This window comes from Columba livia, chromosome 1, assembly GCF_036013475.1.
Source record: "Columba livia isolate bColLiv1 breed racing homer chromosome 1, bColLiv1.pat.W.v2, whole genome shotgun sequence".
Classification (NCBI taxonomy): domain Eukaryota; kingdom Metazoa; phylum Chordata; class Aves; order Columbiformes; family Columbidae; genus Columba; species Columba livia.
The window spans coordinates 174,056,693-174,075,418 of NC_088602.1; the positions used below are offsets into that span (position 1 = coordinate 174,056,693).

The 18,726-nt window shown below is 44.8% G+C and overlaps 1 protein-coding gene across 32 annotated transcripts in view; it reads left to right on the forward strand.

The window, feature by feature from the left end:
* RBFOX2 (RNA binding fox-1 homolog 2) overlaps nt 1-18,726 on the forward strand; it is a 172,505-nt gene that overhangs the window by 26,338 nt on the left and 127,441 nt on the right. For 31 of the 32 annotated variants that reach the window (XR_010469412.1, XR_010469413.1, XR_010469415.1 and 28 more), the window contains exon 2: nt 10,921-10,971. The exons of the other annotated variant lie outside the window; for it this stretch is intronic. Coding sequence is in view for 20 of the 31 variants with exons in the window: in XM_065047992.1 (XP_064904064.1) it covers nt 10,921-10,971 (51 nt within the window). In the remaining 11 variants the exon portion in view is untranslated. The remainder of the gene's footprint in view (nt 1-10,920; nt 10,972-18,726) is intronic. 32 annotated transcript variants of the gene reach the window in all.

The window sequence follows — 18,726 nt, forward strand, 5'->3', positions numbered from 1 at the left end:
CTAAAGACAATAGGGTGGAACTGAGGCTCTGTAAGGAGGTTGTCTGTTTCTGAGGTCTTCCTGGGCTTTAACTAAACATAAAGCTGGTAAAATGAGAGAAATGCGTTGCAGGCTTGTGGTATGCCGCAGGCAAGAGCTGTGTCTGTCTCCTGCCTGTTTGGCAGACCTGCATCTTGCAGCTTCCTGGGTGCCTGGGGTGCAGCAGCCTGGTGCTTTAGTGCTGCAGTCACCCCAAAGGTCTCTGGCACCTGTCTTGACCTTCCACAGGCCCGATTTGTTCCTGTGACCTCTTGCTGTTTACATGCAATCTTATTTTTGTGGTTGATGGCTGTATTTAAACACGGGATGTACGATAGTGTAAGAATATCCAATGCCTGAGACTGCTGGCAGCCTTTCACTTCATTTTTCCATTAATACATAAAGTTCTTGGCTCTTCTGGGTAGAATACAGGCAGCAGCAGCCTTTTCCTTATAAGCAGGGCTAGCACTCCCATCTGGCCCAAACTGAAGAATTCAGGCCACTTACAGATACCTCGCTGGATAATTTTGCTCTCCACAGTAACATGATCTTTCTTAGAAACTCCCTTCAGAGTGGCTTGCCTTGCTTCTGTGTGCAATGAAATGGAAACAGTAACTTACTGTAAATGCCTCATTTTGTCCCCATAGCTGGGTTGGGTGGTGTTTTGTTTTGAATCTTCCTTTCTTTGCAAAGCATTCTCCCGACTTTTGGGATGCTGCCTTCCAAATGAAGGGCAAGTCTTCCTTCCTTTCTCTCAAAATTTTGAAACAAATCACGTACTGAAACTCCTCTCAAAACTATTCCATGGAGGAGGTGTTCCTTCTTTGGGAGGGAAGAAGATTCTTTGATTAGTGCTCCCTTCCTCCCTGTTTTAAGCCCTTTCTAGCTGTGACCATTGCCTGCATGGGGATGCATCATTCCTTCAGTATAAGTTATTTGGCCAGATTAGGGCATCAGCTACAGCCTGCTATAGAGGCAGTTTGTCCAGGGTGGCTGTTTCTGCTAGCTTAGGCAGGATTTCTCTTTTTTCATATACTTAGAAGAGAGATGTGACCACAGTTACCATCCTGGCATCCCAGGACAATCATGTTTAGCAGCAGCTTCGCAGGAGCAGTGAGGAGGTTTGTGTAACAGAAGTGGATTCCAAGGAGGCCTTGGTTAATGGCTGCGAAAACCAGTTATTTTAAGACTTTATTTTTATGAATTGCACTCTGGTTATAGAGGGCCTTGGCATGTGGCCACATCCTATCCAAACGGTCTGTGGCCCATGAAGGGATGGCACTCAGTTACAGGGTGGATGTAAGAAGAAAAGCAAATCCATGTTTTCTGTAGTGGAATGGCATTGTGTTATAGCAGGATTCACTCATGTTGTTTTCCATATGTAATTGCTTAATTGGGATGTTGAAAGGTTAGCTTTGATTTTGTTTTGATATGTTTCTACATTTTTGTAGGCAAGTGTTGCAGCATTTGGGTGTCTAATTAGAAGAAAAAACTCTGAAAAATACTAATGTGTCGGGGAGAGAGAGGTAAATAAAGGTAAAGACAAGGAGGGAAGGGCAAAAGCCTGCAGGCTTTGTTTAGTTGTGGAGATAGCAACCTTGAAAGGGGAGTACCTCTCTAATAAACTGTTACATGGGGATTTGTTCTGGTAAAATTCAACAGTCATGACCTCTGCTTTTCCCTTTTAAAATAGTAGTGAATGGCATTTTGGAGACAGACACCCTCTTTGTCTCTAGAACATGTGCTGAGGCACTGGAGGGCTGTCCCAGTCCTTATCGGGAGAAGCCCGTTCAGGGGGGTGGAAATGGCTGGATCAGTCTTTGTCGCCCTTCTGGTTCTTGGTACCTCTGAGGCAGCAGGGGAGCATCACCATGACGATGCGTTTCGCATCCTGGTCTTTCCATCCTCTTAAGAACAGAATTAAATCTCTGGCTTGCATCTGGAATATTTGTCTCCACGGGAGTGGTTTCTCTTGCATCTGTGTGCTGATTTTTGGCACAGAAATGAGAGCTTCCAAGAGGCCTGAATTCAGGTGAGCCCTCAATGTGCGCATCTCCCATTTGGGGATACTGTGGCTGTAGTTGAACTTGCTGTGCATGTTTTCCCCGTGTTGGTCGTACTACATGCAAATAGTGCCCTGGATGCTCTTTCACCAGCACTGCTTCTGAAACAGGGTGCTGCCCAGGAGGTGAAGGATTTGGCCTTTCTCTGCTCCTTGTGATGCCACTTTGGGATGCCCACTGTGAGCAGAGAGGGCTGCTGCGATCCACAAGCCACTCTGACAGCACTCGAGGGGGTTTGTTCCCTTGTATAGTTGCCCTTTTGTTCCCCAGAGTTGCAGGGAGAGGAGCTTTCCAGGAGGGGGATGAAGAGGCCAGGCTTAGTGGTCTTAACAGTGGATTTATTTATTTTATTTTGCGAGGGAAGGCCTGGGACTTGTTTCTCTCTAACTGTTTCCAGATGGTGCTGCTGGAACACAAAGGTTTCTAGTGTGTTTGGGATGGCGGCGGCTGAGACCCCCAGCCCCCCCAGCACTTCCTGTGCAGCTCCACAAGCCGGTGGGCTTGATCAGAACCAGCCCTGGCTGCCGGTGCTCCCAAAGCCTGCCTTTTCTTCACCCTGCACCCCAAGCCCTCCGCTTCCTCCCTCCTCCAGCTTTTTTAACCCCTTGCCGTGACAGCTCTGGCCTGTCAGCCTGCCTGCCTCACTTTCTCTGCTTTCTCTGGGGCTGGCAGATGAAACTGCATTTGTCTAGACTGCTCGAAGGAATTATGTCTTTCGGGAAAGGGAAGCTGGTTTGTAACACAAACTTGGGAAAATAATTTCTGTAACTATTTAGGGCGGCTTATGCAATCAGGCCAGCGTGTCCAGGGCACAGAAAATTTCTCCAGCACCTATTTGCCTGCAGCACTTGGTATACAGCATGATTTTGTCTGAATCCTATGCTGTTGTGCCTCTATCTCTTTTTCCTGCTGATTTCCCTAAAAGCTAGGCAGGTTTAATTTTATATCACAGCCTTTTCACACCCAACCAACAAATTACTTTCAGCCTTCTCTTCTGCAGGTAATATAATAACTATAATTTTGTTCTGGAAAGTAGGAGTACTTTTTCAGCCTTTGAGCAACAGCCTCTGAATATCTGCAAAATCAACCAAGAAGCTTGTGATCAGATTTCCCTTCTGGATCTGTCATCTACCTCGTCCTGTTCTTTCCTGTGCTCTCCATCCTGGCTTTTGAGAAAGCAGAAGCAATGAAGCTGTCTACAAAGGCAAAACTCAGTAATCCTCTTCACCTTGCGAAAACTTGTAGCCATGGTGGTTGAGCAAGCTGAATTTTCATGCCGTGAGCATGTTGGCCTGTAATGAGTGGCTTAGCATGAATTACATGTGAAATGCTTCCTCATCCCCATGTAACAATTATGGCAGCCAAAGGTGCCCCCGGTGCTGGATTTTAAAGCCCTGTCCTGTCCCTGTTGAGTAAGTGTGGAAGCAAAGATGATCTGCTGTTTTAAAATGCTTCTGCCTACTAAAAGAGGAGGGAAATCAATATTTTGTGCTATTGACTTCTGTGCATGCAGAGTGTCCTTGTATTTGCTGGATCATAGACGTCACACTGTGCACAGTATTCCCAGGGGCTTTAACTTGCACTGGATCTATTGTTGCCAGTGTAGGTCATGGACCAGCAGAGGCAGCCTGTAGTGCCTTTATGCCCAGGGCAGTATGAGGGTGCTGCCATATGTAGTCCAAAACAAAGTGTATGTTTCACACATTTGAATTACACTAAATTAATGAAATTCATCGCTTTGAGAAGCTGGAAACAGCCCTTGGCTGATCTGGAAAATGAAAAACCCACTTGGTGGAAAGCTGCTTCTGACCTCTGGAAATCTACTTCCATTATTTAAAGAAAACAAAACAAAAAAAAACCCAAACCAACCAACCCAAACCAACCCAACCAAAAAACCCCAAACCAACACAAAAAAATCCACAAAAAACCACTCCCCCGCCCCCTAAAAAAAATAAAAATCCCTGACACCCCCCCGCCAAAATCAGGGAAGAATCTGCATTGTTATAAAGAATTTTTGTAAAATCCTTCAGTTTTAGCTCTTCCATTTTAGCTGTGCAAGTGCTTAAGTGCTTTCTGTGTACAAAAGTCCCCCCTCTCTCTGCAAAATTAGACATATGTATTGTAACTTCATACAGACGCTGTCAGCTTAAAACCTTTGTGTGCATTTGTAAACTTGTATACTGACTTCTTTTAACAGACAGAAAAGTTTAAACACCATCTTTCTGTATGGTTTGGTCAGATGTATATTTGTGTGTATTCTGTTCTACAGCTTATGCTACACCAACCAGTTATTGTTCCTGGAGTATACATTGGATTTCTCAGAACAGAAGTGCCAGGAGGTTGGAGTTAAGAAAATATGTATTTCGAATACAGAAGATTGCACTGACGGGTTTGGGTGGCTCTGTTCGACGGGGACACAGTGTCTCCCAAAGTTGCCCCGCTCTGTCTTGTTGGCCACCTTGTGGGCTTGCCTGGCTGATTGCTCCAAAGTATTCAAACCCTGGCCAGGGCAGAAGGCTATTTTTATTCATCTGACATCACCTTCCTTTCTCGACTTTACTGTGTCACTGGGCTTCCTGCCCAGGGCGTCTGGCGGGCCTGGCCTCCGTCAGGCTGGGTCCTGCTCGTCAGTGATGGCCAAGCAGAGGGTTTGCAGGCCCCATGGCTGCCTGGGGCTGTTGAGAACCGTGACCCTGCTGCAGAGGTGGGCAGCCAGCTTTTGGAGAGCCCTGTGGTGGCAAAGCCTTTGGGCTAATGTGGGCTCCTGGAGCTGTTGAGAGGACGGAGGTGGGGAACCTCATCGTCTGCCACCCCAGGGATCCTGGGCCCTGCGAGGTGGCAGGAGCCCGGTGCAGGAGCTCTCTGGTCCCGTGTGTCTGACATCATGCTGGCCTGCTGAAAACATGATATTTTTAGGAGAAGGGGAAACCTGGGAAGGGGGTGGGGTGGGCCGGAGACCGCCGTAACCGCAGCAACAAGGCCAGAATTCCAGGAAGGAAGAAGGGCCGGATGGGCCTCCATCCCGGCCCTGCCAGGCCCTGGCCTCCAGGGCCCAGAGGAGGGAGTCCGTGGGTGCTTCTTTGCCCTCGTGGGGGCAGATGCTGGCATCAGGCCCATGGTGGCAGGAGCACCGTGCTGGCGATGGCACCTTTGGCTTCCTGTCCCTCAAAGTGGCCTCAGTAATTCGGGTGGATATGGGAAGCTGGGGCCCTGCCAGCCGGCGTGCGTCTTCCCAGCGATCAAGGACAGCAGCGTGCAACGTACTTGGTGTGGTGCCTTTTAACAAGATCTTGGGTATTTAGTCCGCAAATACACTTTCAAGGAAAAAAAAAAAGGAAGGGTAAGGAGTAAAATAAAAGTCCTGTTACTTGCGTCACCATGAGCACAGGTTGTTGATGTCAGGACAAAAACAAGGAAGCAATAAATAGGAGTTCTTTGCTAGATGGTATGTGGAAACTGGCCAAAGCTGAGAAGCAAGTTTAATTGAAAGTGAAGAAAGCTGAGGGGAAGAGTCCCACACCATAGATGCAGCTATTGGAACTGCAGAGTGATTAGCGAGAGCTGTATATCAAATTAGGGTAAGTATCAAGGGAGAAGGGTGACATTCAGATCCAGTTAAAAACTACTTTAATTCAGTTTTTCATTAATAATCTGTAGTTCAGCCGTAGAAGCTGCTTTTCCCGTTAATTTTATCCACAGACAATTTGAGGTAGGGAGATGGCACACACAGTCAAGAAGGTAGGCTGAATGCATCAGATACACTTGGACAAAGAAAGTTATTTCTCTTTTGTTTATGTGTAGTAACTTAAGCAATTCTTCATCAGACCCTTATTTGTATGTTTTCTTGGTAGCTGATAATAAGGTCAAGTAATTTGCAGTTTTATTAGTGTTCTACCACAGTTAAAGTACTAAAATGCCTTTTTCAAGCCCCCTTTCCTCCTGGCACAGTGTTTCTGTCTTTCATGCTATGCAAGAAGTAAATAAAAAAAGAGGGTGAACCACTGGGCTGTGGCAAACAGTGTTGGGATTTCTGTCTGGCTGCGAGCTTTACTTTTTTGCAGCTGTCACTTTCAGATTAATAGCTTAGTTGCCAGTGTTTTCAGTGTTTTTTTTTTTTTTTGGGGGGGGGTAAACATCTTACTCTCTCTATTCTAGAAAAGTGGCTACTTCTTATCTAGCACAAGTCTCTGATAAATGTGAAGTCGTGCTATCTCACCACATCAAAATCCCATTTTGCTTTTGAGAAGAACTAGTAACTTCTTGTCACCTTTATTTTGTTGCTCTATGTAGTCCAGGGGTTTCTGGCTTTCCGGAGCTGGGGGTTTCTCTTGTCACTTCTGTCGTGCCACCAGGCTGCTGTGCTACCAGTAACTCTCGGGGGCTGTCAGAGCAGAGGCAGATGAGCTGCTCCTCTGTCAGTTTTGCTGCTGTTGCTCAGGAGCCAGGAGATGGTTGTGAAACTTGAAAGGATTGCATTAACTTCACTTTTCCTAGCATTGTCAGGAAAGCAGGCACACCGCAGATCCAGAAAAGAGAGATTGCTTAGTTGTGCTTCTGAGATTATCTTTGCAACCAAAAGGACTCAACACTACAAAATGAAGCTTGTATTCAGCAGGAATTGGTTCTCCAGCTGGGGAAATACTGATGAACTCGTGAAGATAACAGTTCCTAGCAGCAGACTTGTAATTTGCAGGCTTTAGATTTAGTTCGGCTGTCAAGAAACAACTGCTAATCAGGCCTCACTAATTGTTGCGTCTGACAAAATGGTGAGTCTGTGATGTAAAATTAATTTGTTCTGGGGTCAAGTTAGGTCAAAGACAATTATTGCCTCTTTAAGCTAAAATTTGGGTTTATTTTTAAGAAAAACTTGAGACCATTATGTGTTACAGCATTTTCTCTAGAGGAAATGTCCTCTAGTCCAGTCCTCTGTGGCCTTTTGTAAGTTAATAGGACCTGCAGAGCTGATCATGTCTTCTTGGTGTCCAGTTTATGGACAACTCCTTGTGTTAAAATTTATCAAGTCGAGAGGTGTCAAAAACCCAATGACCCTAAAGCCTGGCTGGCTCTGCTAGTGCAGGAGCATCTCCTTTGCGTTTGAGTGATCTGCAGCTGGCTGTACTGTGTTTGTCTTGTGACCCAAGACAGTACCTGTGGCTTGTACTTTGTGGCAGACCTTGCTGTTGCAAATGTTAGTGGGAAAGAACTTGTGTTAACAAGGCTGGGAAATTAAAGAAGAGGGAAAATTTGAAGTAAAGAGGTGGGGTTAAAGGCTGAGGGGCTTTGGCTGAGTTGTGGTTTTCATCCTGTTGGATCCCATTGGCCAGCACAGGGGCTGTTACTGGAGTAGAACCACCATGCTCACACGTCCTGCAGGAGTGTGGAAACCCATACATGAGGTCATCAATACAATTTGAATACTGTCACAGTTTGTGTTACAGAAAGCTGATGTACTGTATTAGCTTCTAGTTTTTTTTTCCTTCCTTCTCTAAAGCAAATCGCAAGTACCCAATAAATGCCTTTCAGTGGTAAACGAGCTAGTGAAACATCCCAGTGACAGTTTGATTTGATTTTGCAGGCTAGCACTGCCTAAATCAATTTATTTACGAATGTCTGGGTTGCATGCTGGTATCAAAAGAGAAATGTAACTGGCAGGAGGGAGCTGTGAGAGAGATGGAGTCATGTGGGGGTTCCCTCTCCCACCAGGCTGCTGCCAGAAGGCAGGGTCCCTCTGTGTTTGTGGGCAGGGTATTTATCCATGTTAAATCTTCCCTCTTTCTCTTTTCACTTCCATTTTGTGGGATTAGTTTTGTGCATTTGCAGGCAGAGGAGGAGATGGAGCTGTACCCCCAGCCTTGGCTTGCTCGCAAACTAACTGGGATGTTCCCTCTGGGTGCTGCTGAACTGTCCCGTTCCAGTTGCAGGAGTTTACTTCTTTCACTTCTTGCTCTGTTTAGTTTTCAACAAAAGGAAACTCCGTATGGAATAATCATGCAGCAGGCCCCGGATTCACCATTAGTGACCTGTAAAATTGGCAGCACTGGAGATTATTGGCAGGAGACTGTTTCCCTAGGCGCTTCCTGCCTTGTCTCAGAGAGCTAAGTTCAATTAGAGCAATGATACGCACAGCGGGGATTTTGCAGAGAGTTCAGTCCTTGGTGGTAGCATTGCTATATGAAAGGCAGAGATATCTGTGGCCTTTTTATGACCTTAATGCTCCAGCTGCTGTCTTCTTTCTAACTTCTGTTTTCTCCAAACTCTTGTTTCCTAACATAACCTTCTTTCACCTTTTCTTTTACCTCTTCTTTTACTTTCTGGTGCAACCGTATCCCTCAAATGTTTTTAGTCTGCTACTTATGGAGTTTGTCTTCCAAAAAACAAAGTGGAGATTGCTGGTAGCGTCTTCCCTGTGCCCTTGATTTTTCTTGTTTCTTTCCAACCTCTTGCATACTATGGACCAGATTCTCTTCCTTTTCACATGCTTGTGCTTTGCTTCTGCTTATGAAACTGCTCTGTTTCTAGATGTGATTTCTGGGCATCCAGGTCTTTTGACTTCAGGAAATCCCACAAAGTTTGGTTTTGTCTCTTTTCTGCTACAGCTTTGGTGACAGTTCCTTTTTTCAGTCCCTGATGTGTAAAATACCATCCTCAAGATAACGATTTATTTTTCCTTTCTTCATTATAACTTTGCTTATGTTCACTGTCCCTATCTTTGGTACCTGCAGTGGTAACTTCTCTTTTAATTCCTTGTTCTCTGTGTGGAAATCTTCCTGCTTTCCAACGTGTTGTGAGACTGGCACACAAGCCTGTTTGAGGTACTGACCTCGCAGGTGTGTGTACAAGTGCTGTTAAAAGCGTAACTGGAATGAATGGTCTTTTAGAGAAGACTATCTCTCCTGATACAGGTGAATGCTTATGGCACTTAGACTAAGTTGGTAAACTGCAGCATGTGGGAGGAACAGCAATCACAGTAGTTTTTTATGATCTGTGCTTATGCTGGGGGAAAAGAAATAGTTGTGTGTTTTCATAATGATGTTGCTTGGTTTTTAATTAAGTTCACGGTTAAAACCCGAAAGCTCGATGAGACCCTGGTACTGTAGCTGTCGGTCTCCACTTGCTTCTTCCAACTTCTGTGTCCTTCCTTGTGTTTCTGTATTATTTGTGGAGTTTTGTGCTTTACCTGCTTGCTGGCTATTAGTATTCGAGAAAAATGTACTCACAGGGTGGTCAACCTAATTAATTACTGTTAATCCCCAAAGCTGGCTGCCATAAGTTTTGTTGTCCTTGAAGCTCTCACACTGTGCATGTTCTGTAGCTTTAGTGTGAGAGCCCGAGGAGAGCCTGGATGTTTCCTGGCAGGTTTCCACGGAGAATCCCCTGGGTAGGTTTGAGGTAAAGAGGAAGAGAGGGAGGATGAATCTGAACTTAAAATAGCATTGCCAGTCCCTGTATTGAAATATTAGCACCTTGGTTTTTAGCAGAAGTTGTGTTAAAGTGCTCTTGTTTAAACTCTGAAATGGTGCCAGCAGCCACACGCCCTGTGGAGAGCAGAAGACCTCTCTCTGGTAGGAGCTGGTCTGTTTAACCCCAGTATCCCAGCACAAACACAAAACCATCTCAACAAAAACTCTTCCTGACAGCAATCATACATCTCTGTCAGCTTCATGCCCAGAATATCTTTGGTTTTGACAGTTGGGGATTGTTTTGTTGTGTTTTATCAGGATCTTCCCCTTGGGCCTCTAGAGAGGGCCCCCCCTTGCCTGAGAGCTGCTGGAGAAAGAACAGGGCTGACTTAGGAGTTCCTCCTCACAAGTCATAACAAGAGATAGGAACAGACCTAAAAAGTGATTGCGGAGGGCAGCTGCCTCTTTTCGTCCTCCTAGCTTTCTACTGGGAGTTCCATGTGAATGCACAGGGGTACCAGGTGGAATTGATACAGGCTTTGTTTATTATAACTTAGTTTATCCTCCACCCAGAGAGAAAGGTGCATGCATGAGCCCTGTGTGAGTGCCCTGTCCCCATTTCGAATAGGTGATGTTGGAGGGAAAATAATGGAAAATAAATTAAGAAAAAGAAATAAACATTTAGGAAGTATCATGAAGTATGATATCTTAATCCCTGCTACACTGCTGAAATAGAGACAAATCTGGGAATTTAATGGAGAAATTCCAGAGGTGTTGGAGGTTGATGTACTCCTGCAGAGCAGGGTGATGGGGCTGCCAATAACACAAAACATGTAGACTCAGAGTCCCTTCTGGGGTGAAGGAAGAAAGTTTAGAGGATTGATTTCCTGTTGGGAGTGTGTGAGGTATTTCTGAGGCTTACTGGGGTGATTGAAGTTGCACTGACTGCTTTTTAAGTACATCTTAAACTATTAGTATACCTTTGAAAAGGAGAAAATTGACACTTTTATGGCTAATGTTTATGGAAACATTTATTCAAGACTGGGCAAGGTAGGCAGTAGCTTCAGTAATTTTATGTTCTATTTTGTTCAGTTGTCATGATGGTAAATGAAGTTTGCATATAAAAATTCTTGGGAAAATTACAAAAATTATACACAGCTGAAATTACAGGGGGTGAGGTAAGATTAGTTTATGCTTATTTTATGGCTTTGAATTATTTTTTTTTCTTCTGTACAGTTTGGCGTATGCAGTTGAGAATGAATCTTAGGTGTATTGGCTCACGTGGAGAATAGGAAGTTAGCAGAGTACTTTAATCTTAGCTCATTCTTCCCCCATTTCATGCAGGTTCTCGTTTTCAGCTGAGTTAAGACAGGCATATAATTCCTTGGTTTCTATGCCTTGTAACCACAACATTCATTCTTTGTCTTCTTGTCTTGCAGAACGAGCCTCTGACTTCAGGTTATCATGGATACCCAGCAAGAGACAATCAAGTAAGAGTCTGATTGCAGTGAATGCGTGTGTTTGTGTGCTCATCTCTTTACACTTATGGATGTTTTGTCCGACACCTTCCTGGCTGTCTAGTTATGGAGTCGAAGTTGTTTTGTGCTCTTGTGGAATGCTTGTGGAAATATATGTGGTAGATTGAATGCTTTTTATGGCCTCCAGTGGTATGTGGCAACACGCCTGGCAAGGGGTTAAACATCATCCACATTACCAATGGCTTAGGAAATTCTTTATTCCTAAAAAATTTGTAACTTAAAATCCCTGTCCAAAGCTGCCACTCTATCTCCTCAGTGTTAGTGATTGTAGATATTCAATGCCAGTGCATGCTTGGCCCTTTTTTTTTACTTATTGCAGTAATTCTAGCATCTGGGGAGCAAAATAGCACTGAAATTTTGTGAGAGTTTGCTTTGCTGGTGGAGTAAGGAATGACACATCCCATTGGGTTGTTTCTAGTATCTGTGAACTTGTCTTGCCTTCCTTTCAAGCCCTGCAGGGCCCCTGCTCCTTGCTCTTATTCAGGATGTTCTCCTTCTGCAGCAGTAAAAATTACACTGTTCACTGCATTGCATCTGTAAGCATTCTCTTGCCTCCTAGCAGAAGACAGAGAAATCCCAGATGATGAATTTGCACGACGGAAGGAGGAGATGCTTTGGAACAAATGAAATTTAATGGGTTGTAAGATACAACTGTCACACATTAAACCTCCCTTCTTAGACTGAATGGGTTTTTTTTCAGTGTTCTGCAGTGCTACTGCAAAGCAGAGTATGAACCAGTGCAACAGGAAATTAATATACACGGAAAATCAATAATGCAGCACATTTTGGTAATGAGCAAATAATAAAACCAAAATCAAATTCTTTAATACTCTCAGGTACTGCTATATAAAGAAAGTGATTTTCATCATATCTTGATGAGGTCTGGGTATATGGAGCAACAGCATAACAGGAGATGTTATGGAGAAAGTGCAGCATAGTGCAGCTTCAGCAACTGAAGAGCTTGAATCTTCAGTGCTTGTAACATGTGTATGAATTTCTATATAGGAGGAAATTATTCAGAATGTCTACTGGGATATATTAAACTGTTAACCAGCACAAATAAATATTACACGCTGGGATGCTGTGGGAGTTGTGTTCCTAATCTATCCAGGCTAAGTAAGGGATGCTGGGTTGAGAGGCAGAGCCAGTCGCAGATCCTTAACGTGGTTCATACGTGCTTTTCACTTGTCCATTCCAGTAGAACCTTCTGCGCCCTATTTTGTACTTCAGCTTACCCATTTAGGAGTGTCTTTTGGTGTTTCATTTTGGTGACTGCCAGGACGTCCCACTTCACAGGTTTCTTCTTTCTCATGCCTTAATAATTCTTCTCGTTTGAAAGAATCTGTTGCTGGCAGATCAGTGGAGGTGGGCACAGGAAGCTGTACAGCAGCCAGGGCGTGAAATGATGATTAGTGCCTGGGCAGCCCTGGAGGGCTCTGTATGGGTGAGCACAGGTAGTAATGTATTAGCCAGTGTGCATATGTATTTCAAATGGCAGATAGCTTTATGGAAATGTCTTTGTGGGCAAACAGCTTCAGTTTAACTTGTGTGCTTTCATTTTAGCAAATGCAGCCAAAAAAAGATTTTTATGAGCTTTTTTTTTTTCTGCTCTCGGTAACATCTTGATCTGTGTTAGGTATTTGTCTTTCTTTCTTGCTTTTGGCCCTGAAGCATCTTAAATTCAGGTCTGGTTCTCACTAATGAGGTTTCAAGGCTTTTAGCTAATTTGATTCAGGATCTGTGACATGGTAGCAGCAGAGAAAGAAGTCCTCTGTTGCCACAGACTGGGACTGGTGTGGGAGAGACAGCGATGGCTGATCCACCACCTGCCTTTCTGTGCTGGGAAAGGAGGAAGGAAGTGGTGTGGGAATACATGTAGCGATCCTGACCCTGTAACAAATTATGAGATGCAGGAGCAATTCTGACAGATTTCCTCAGATTAGGAGCTGGATTTGAGCTGGTGAGTGTCTCTGTCTCTCGCTCTGTCCCATTGCAGTTCTTTATTGTAAATACTCATGCTGTGTTTTTTGCCACAATGTTTTCCTTAGCAGAAGTAGCAAATCAGAGCTTTATTTCTAGGCCTTCTTGTTGTGTGACCACACTAGTCCTGCTAGAAATTCTGTAGATATAACTTGCACTTTTGTTCACCTTATGTAGCATCCTACTCCTTCACTTGTTTGTACGTCCTTTTGCTCCTTCAAGGTCTAAATGCCATTAATTGCTGGCTGCAAATCTTTCACTATGCTGTTTTACACCCTCTAGTGGTTAAATCATACCCAGATGTTCCAGCTTATTGTAGGGGTTTTTTTTGTAGTTGAAATATGTGATTGGTTTGAGTCCTCACTTTGGTGATTTGGGAATGCTTAGGTCTACAGTATGAAGTTTATTTTGTATCCTTTCCCAAATATTTAAGCATTCTGTCATCATCATGCATGGGCAGCAGCACTGAGGCAAATGAGCTGGATTTATATCGAGGCATTATTACTCTTAATTCTGGTGTTGTGTGATTGCTTTATGATAACCAAGAGTTTCTGGGTTGTTCTTTACCTACCCTGCCATAATGCCGTCTTACTGGATTTTTTCTGGTGATGGGGCCCAGGAGCATGTGAGCTAAATCATTGTGGTGTAAGTTTGCCTAAAAAGAGAAGGGCTGCAGTACTGGGGCTGCAGTACTGGGGCTGCAGTACTGCTGCATAAGGAGCTGGAGAGCTCTCTGGGACTGTTCTCAAGAATTCCAGGTTTGCTGTGTGGGCATCTAATACACATACAGGAATGGCAGGATGCCCCCTCCTTTTCCCCAGAGCTATGCTGATGGCAGGAACGAAGCCCTCAGTAAAGGGAAAATACAGGCAGCATTAGTGTAACGTCATTAGCAGAGATGAGAACCAAGTGTTTTCATGAGGAGAGCTTATTCTCCGGGGACTGTTCAGTTCTTGATCCCTCTATTGGGCCTGCCAACAAAGTGGTGTTTCTGGGTGGTTTTTTTTTTTTTGGTAACGTGAGCGCCTGCCTAAAATGCAGTGAACCAAGGCTTCCTTGCTTCATTTCCCAAGCTGTGACAAACAGCTCTGAGGTACTATGAGTTGGTCTCAACACGGAAAATGACTGGTACAGCTATACTGATATAACTTTTACATAAAAACAAACTCATCAAGAGTAAACACTCTGCTTCCAGAAAGCTATTCCATGCTGACTGCACCAGGCTGTTTTATATATAGCCAAGGCCTATGTCATATTGCTCTAGTGTTTTCTGTGTCGAATTGTATTAGACACGATATCTGAAATTTGTTTGAGTGCTGAATACTGACACTTCTGTGGCAGAATTTGGCAGCTGTACAGAACAATTTTGTTCCCCAACAGGAAACAAAATGAGCAAGAACACGTTGTTCAGCAGCCACTGAAGGTAAGAGAGGAGGAGAGTGAGTTTATGGAAGCAGGAGGTAATTGCAGACACCAGAAATGGGTCAGGATGTTAGACCTGTTATACCTCTTTTGTTACAGAAAGTGATCCTCAGCTATCAAAACGGGTTAGGATGTTGGTTTGAAGCCTCTTTTAAAAGCTTGTACTTCTATGAGTACAATTCTTAAATCAAACGGCCATTGACTTGGTACTAATGTGGTGGAAACATTGTTACCTATCACAAGTGACACTTCCTACAACAGCTTCATTTCAGTGGCTGGTTTTTCATCTGAGCACTCACCAGGCCTGACCTGTTGTTCTCATGTAGGTGGATGAGGCTGCAGCCCAAGGTAGCGCGGGTGCCCATGGCAACTGATAGGAACAGCTTTATCACTATCCCCTTGGTTTGCATTCAAGGTTAAGGTGAAATGCTGTTAAATCCTCTCATTGTCAGCCTGTTCCCCAGGGTCTTTACCCACTTGCTGCTTTGGAGTAACTGTTGGGGCATCACAGGCAGCAGGTGGCTGCATGTCCTCCCCTCCCCGGGGCTGTGAGCTGTGCTGGCTGAACAGTGGCAGTGGCAATCCCTGAGAAAAGGAAGCCTCCCCTGTTGGTTTTTTTTCCCCCATTTATTTTCTTTGTGCACTTCCCCCCCCGATGCGGGGAGCTGGGCAAGGAAGCCTTTCATCCTGAGGTGTGAAGGGTACGCATGAGCTCCCATGGAGAGGGAGGACAGCAGGTCACTGGGCTGCCTGTTGGCACTGGCTGCGCAGAGGCACTGCTGCTCCCATCCGTGGTCTCTGCTGCCAGCAGCTGGGGTCTCGCAGACAGTTCAGAGGTGGAAACCTCTGTTGTCTTGTCTTTGCAGTATCAGGCTCCTTTACCTATCTTCCTCTTCTTCATCATATGGATGAAGCATGCATTTGGGCATATTGCCACAACTTGATTAGCAGCTGGGTGGACAGCAGTGGATTAGCAGTGTGGATTAGGATATCCACAAAAATATCTTGGTTTAGTATTAACAGACTGAAATGCTCTTCTCATAAGACAAATTAAAAGTGAACTTCTGGAGGAAAATGGTATGGCCATTTGATGGTTTTTTATGTTCCATGATAGCACCAACCACAGTCTCTCCAGTGCCCTACTTTGTTGGTCCTGGAATAGACTCTGTCTCAAGAGTTTAAATCTGCAAGTAGCGTTCCTGAAAAGCATTTTTGTTTTTAATTTGTTTTCCTGCTTGTAACTGACCATGAAAATAAACCCTCTAGTGTGTATACTAGCTAGCTTGGTAACTGGTGAGGTTGTGGCAGTAGAAGTGTTAAGTTGCTCAGGAGCTAGAAAGTAGAGTTGTTTGTAGGTTTTCTGTTTGTTTGTTTCTTACACTTTTGGTTTGAGTAGAGTGTATTTAATACAGACGCTTAACTTGAGGGACAGAGGGAGGTTCTAGAAGGGCCTTAAATAAAGTTTTAACACCTCACTCTGTGAGTGAACAGCCAGGACAAAGAGCAGGAAGCCCCTGAGGTCCTCTATATAAAATGGAGAAGACCAGACTTGGTGTTCCTGGTGCTTCTGAGGAGTGCTTGAAAGCAAACAACTCAGAATTTGGGATAGGACCAAGTTAATGAGGGGAAATGGTTCTAAATTTCTTCCCTGTGTTTAAAATGAGGTGAATTAGGGTTAAGACTGCCAAATCTGCTGCTTCCTAGCTTCCACAGCCTCTCTTCAGGCAAGCAGTGAAATGTTTCTACTCTGTGCTAGAGGACCGAAGGGATGTTCTGTTACTGACCTAACTGCAACCTCCCATTGAAAATAATGAACTTCACTTTAGAGAATACGGTGAGGCCAAAAATGTCAACATACTCAGGAGATGGGAAGCATGTGTGAGGCAGCTGCACGCAGAGGGGGTTCAAGGGTACATAGTGGGATAACTGCTGGGGAGGTTACAATTTAGCAGCTAAGCTATAAAGGATGTGGGCCAGTTAAGGTGTGCTGTGGACAGGTATTTACTGCTACAGGAGGGGAGAGGTTCCTGAGACACCCTTTACTGGAGTGCATCTAACTCGTTATAGCTCTTAGCACGTTCAGAAAATAAAACAGTGTTGATAGTGGAGAGAGTTAGGTTAAAAGCAATGTAAATCGTGGTATCTGGGAAGGAAAGAAGAGAGCAGGGTATTTAGCTAAAAATTGAAGGAGGAGTTGGTTACAGGCTGAAGTTCAAGCACATCTGCAATCATGGAGGAGCTGGAAGCGGGAAGATGAGATCTGCTGAGACTAGTCCAGCAGTACTTCTCCCCCAAATCCAAAACTGTCTTGGTAAGATGCTTGATCACTTAAAGTGCTAAGAAGTGGTTGCTTATTTTCTTAGGCCACAGCTAAATCCCTAAGGAACTGCAGGAAAGATTCAGGAACTGGGATCAGAAAATATTGTAATATGTACACCACTAAATACCCAGCCTGTTATAAACCTGCTTTCTGCAGTTCCTCTTTGAACTGAGTTAGTTGGCCACATTCCCCCAAATCCCTCCTTTCCTTTCTCTTTAGCTGATTTCCTACCATCTAAACCCTTCAATAACAGAAGCACAAATTGACACAAGTTCTGCAAGTGGATCACTCTGACCATATATTTATTTCACTTTTCCCCTGTGTCTGCTGCCTTTCCACCCTCTTTGAATACAAGGCAGGGAACCCTTTCTTTACAGAACCTTGAATAATGTTTATAAACACATTTGGTGAGCTCCATGGTAATGCACGCCTCGCTGATACTCAGTAAAAACAGAAAAAAAATAACCATGTGGAGAAAAGTTGTATGAGAAGAAGTAGTTAAGGAGTGCATCTAATTCAGATATATGGGAAGACTTCCTGACAATAAGCTGCTTCGGTCCTATAAAGAGCTTCTCAAGGGAAGTAATGATCACCTTGCTGATGAATAGTCCGTCCAAACTCTGGGTTTGTAAGGCGTTGGCAGGAAATGGGCTGGATGATGTAATACAAATTCCTTTCATATTTGAGTCTTCTGATTCAAGCAATTTCTCATCTCTGCTTGGGGTTAAAGAGAGGAGATGTGAGTCATCCTTCTTGGGAGAGGACCAGGAGACCACTTTTTCTCCTGAGATGTACTTCTTGACCGCTGAAGGGTTACCCAATGTCTGCAAGAGTCTTAGAGACTCCCAGGCCACTCCGTTATTTTGGCGGGAGGGACAACATCTTGTTTAGATTTCCCCTTCTGAATGATTATGTGAGTGCTAGAGAGTGTAGCACGTGTATTAGAAGTAGTCTGTAAAATGATCAGTTGGAGGACCAAAACCAAATGGCGTAGAGAAGACAGCCTGTTCATGGATATTATATCCTATTGAGGACATGAAAGTGGCTATTCTGGGTCAGACAGAAGGTCTCTGCCTTGCAGTGTTCTGGCTTTGACCGTGTCTAATAGCAAGTACTTAAAGCAGAAGGAGCTGTGCCAAGATTCAGTGAAACTTCCCCTCCTCTGTACTCTTGAAGCAATCCTGTGGCTTTGGGATTTCCTGGCCATAGATTTTTATTTTTCAAGTCACCTGTGATAGATTTTTCTTTATCGAATTTGTCTAAATGTTTTTTGAGCCTGTCTAAATCTTTGGCATCCGCAACATCCTGTGGCAATGAGTCTCCCACCTTAGGTATGCTTTATGGGAAAAATGTTCTGTACACAGCAAACTTGAAACCAGAGTGGTTTTAAAATTCTCACTTGAGGGGACCTCGGGGTGCTCAGCTTGCACAGCTGCGCTGCCATTGCATGGGTGAAGATTTTCTTCTTAACTGGAAGAAGAAAATCCCAAACAAACAGAAGAAAATTGAAGTAGTTTCTGTGCATTCAGTATTTTATTTTTCTGAAAGATTACAGTACCTTCGTGAAAGTTATTTCTAGATGCCTATAAATGTCTGCACGTGTGTGTTGCTGACGGGCTTTCGCCAGGCGCTGCTGCAGCGTGGCAGGGGGCTCAGCTCTTCGGGTTTGGCCGTCGTGTCCTGCCCCGGTGCACCCGGGGGAGCTCGGGGAGGAGGAGGGGAGTGCGGGGGAACGTGTGCCTGCGCTGGGGAGCCCTGCGGGGCTCGGTCCGGGCCGCTGTGGCGTTGGGCTGCCAGGAGAGGGCGGCCGGCGCCCGGCCAGCGCTCACCGCCCCGCCCCGCCCGCGCTGGGGCCCCGGCCGCTCCTGTCCTCCCCGCAGAGAGCCCCGCAGGGTGTCCCCTGCTGTAAGCTTCTGCTGTCGTTGTAGGACGGGAAGGGCTAAAGCCGTAGGGAGAGAGGGGGAAGCGGGTTCGGCCTCTTGCGT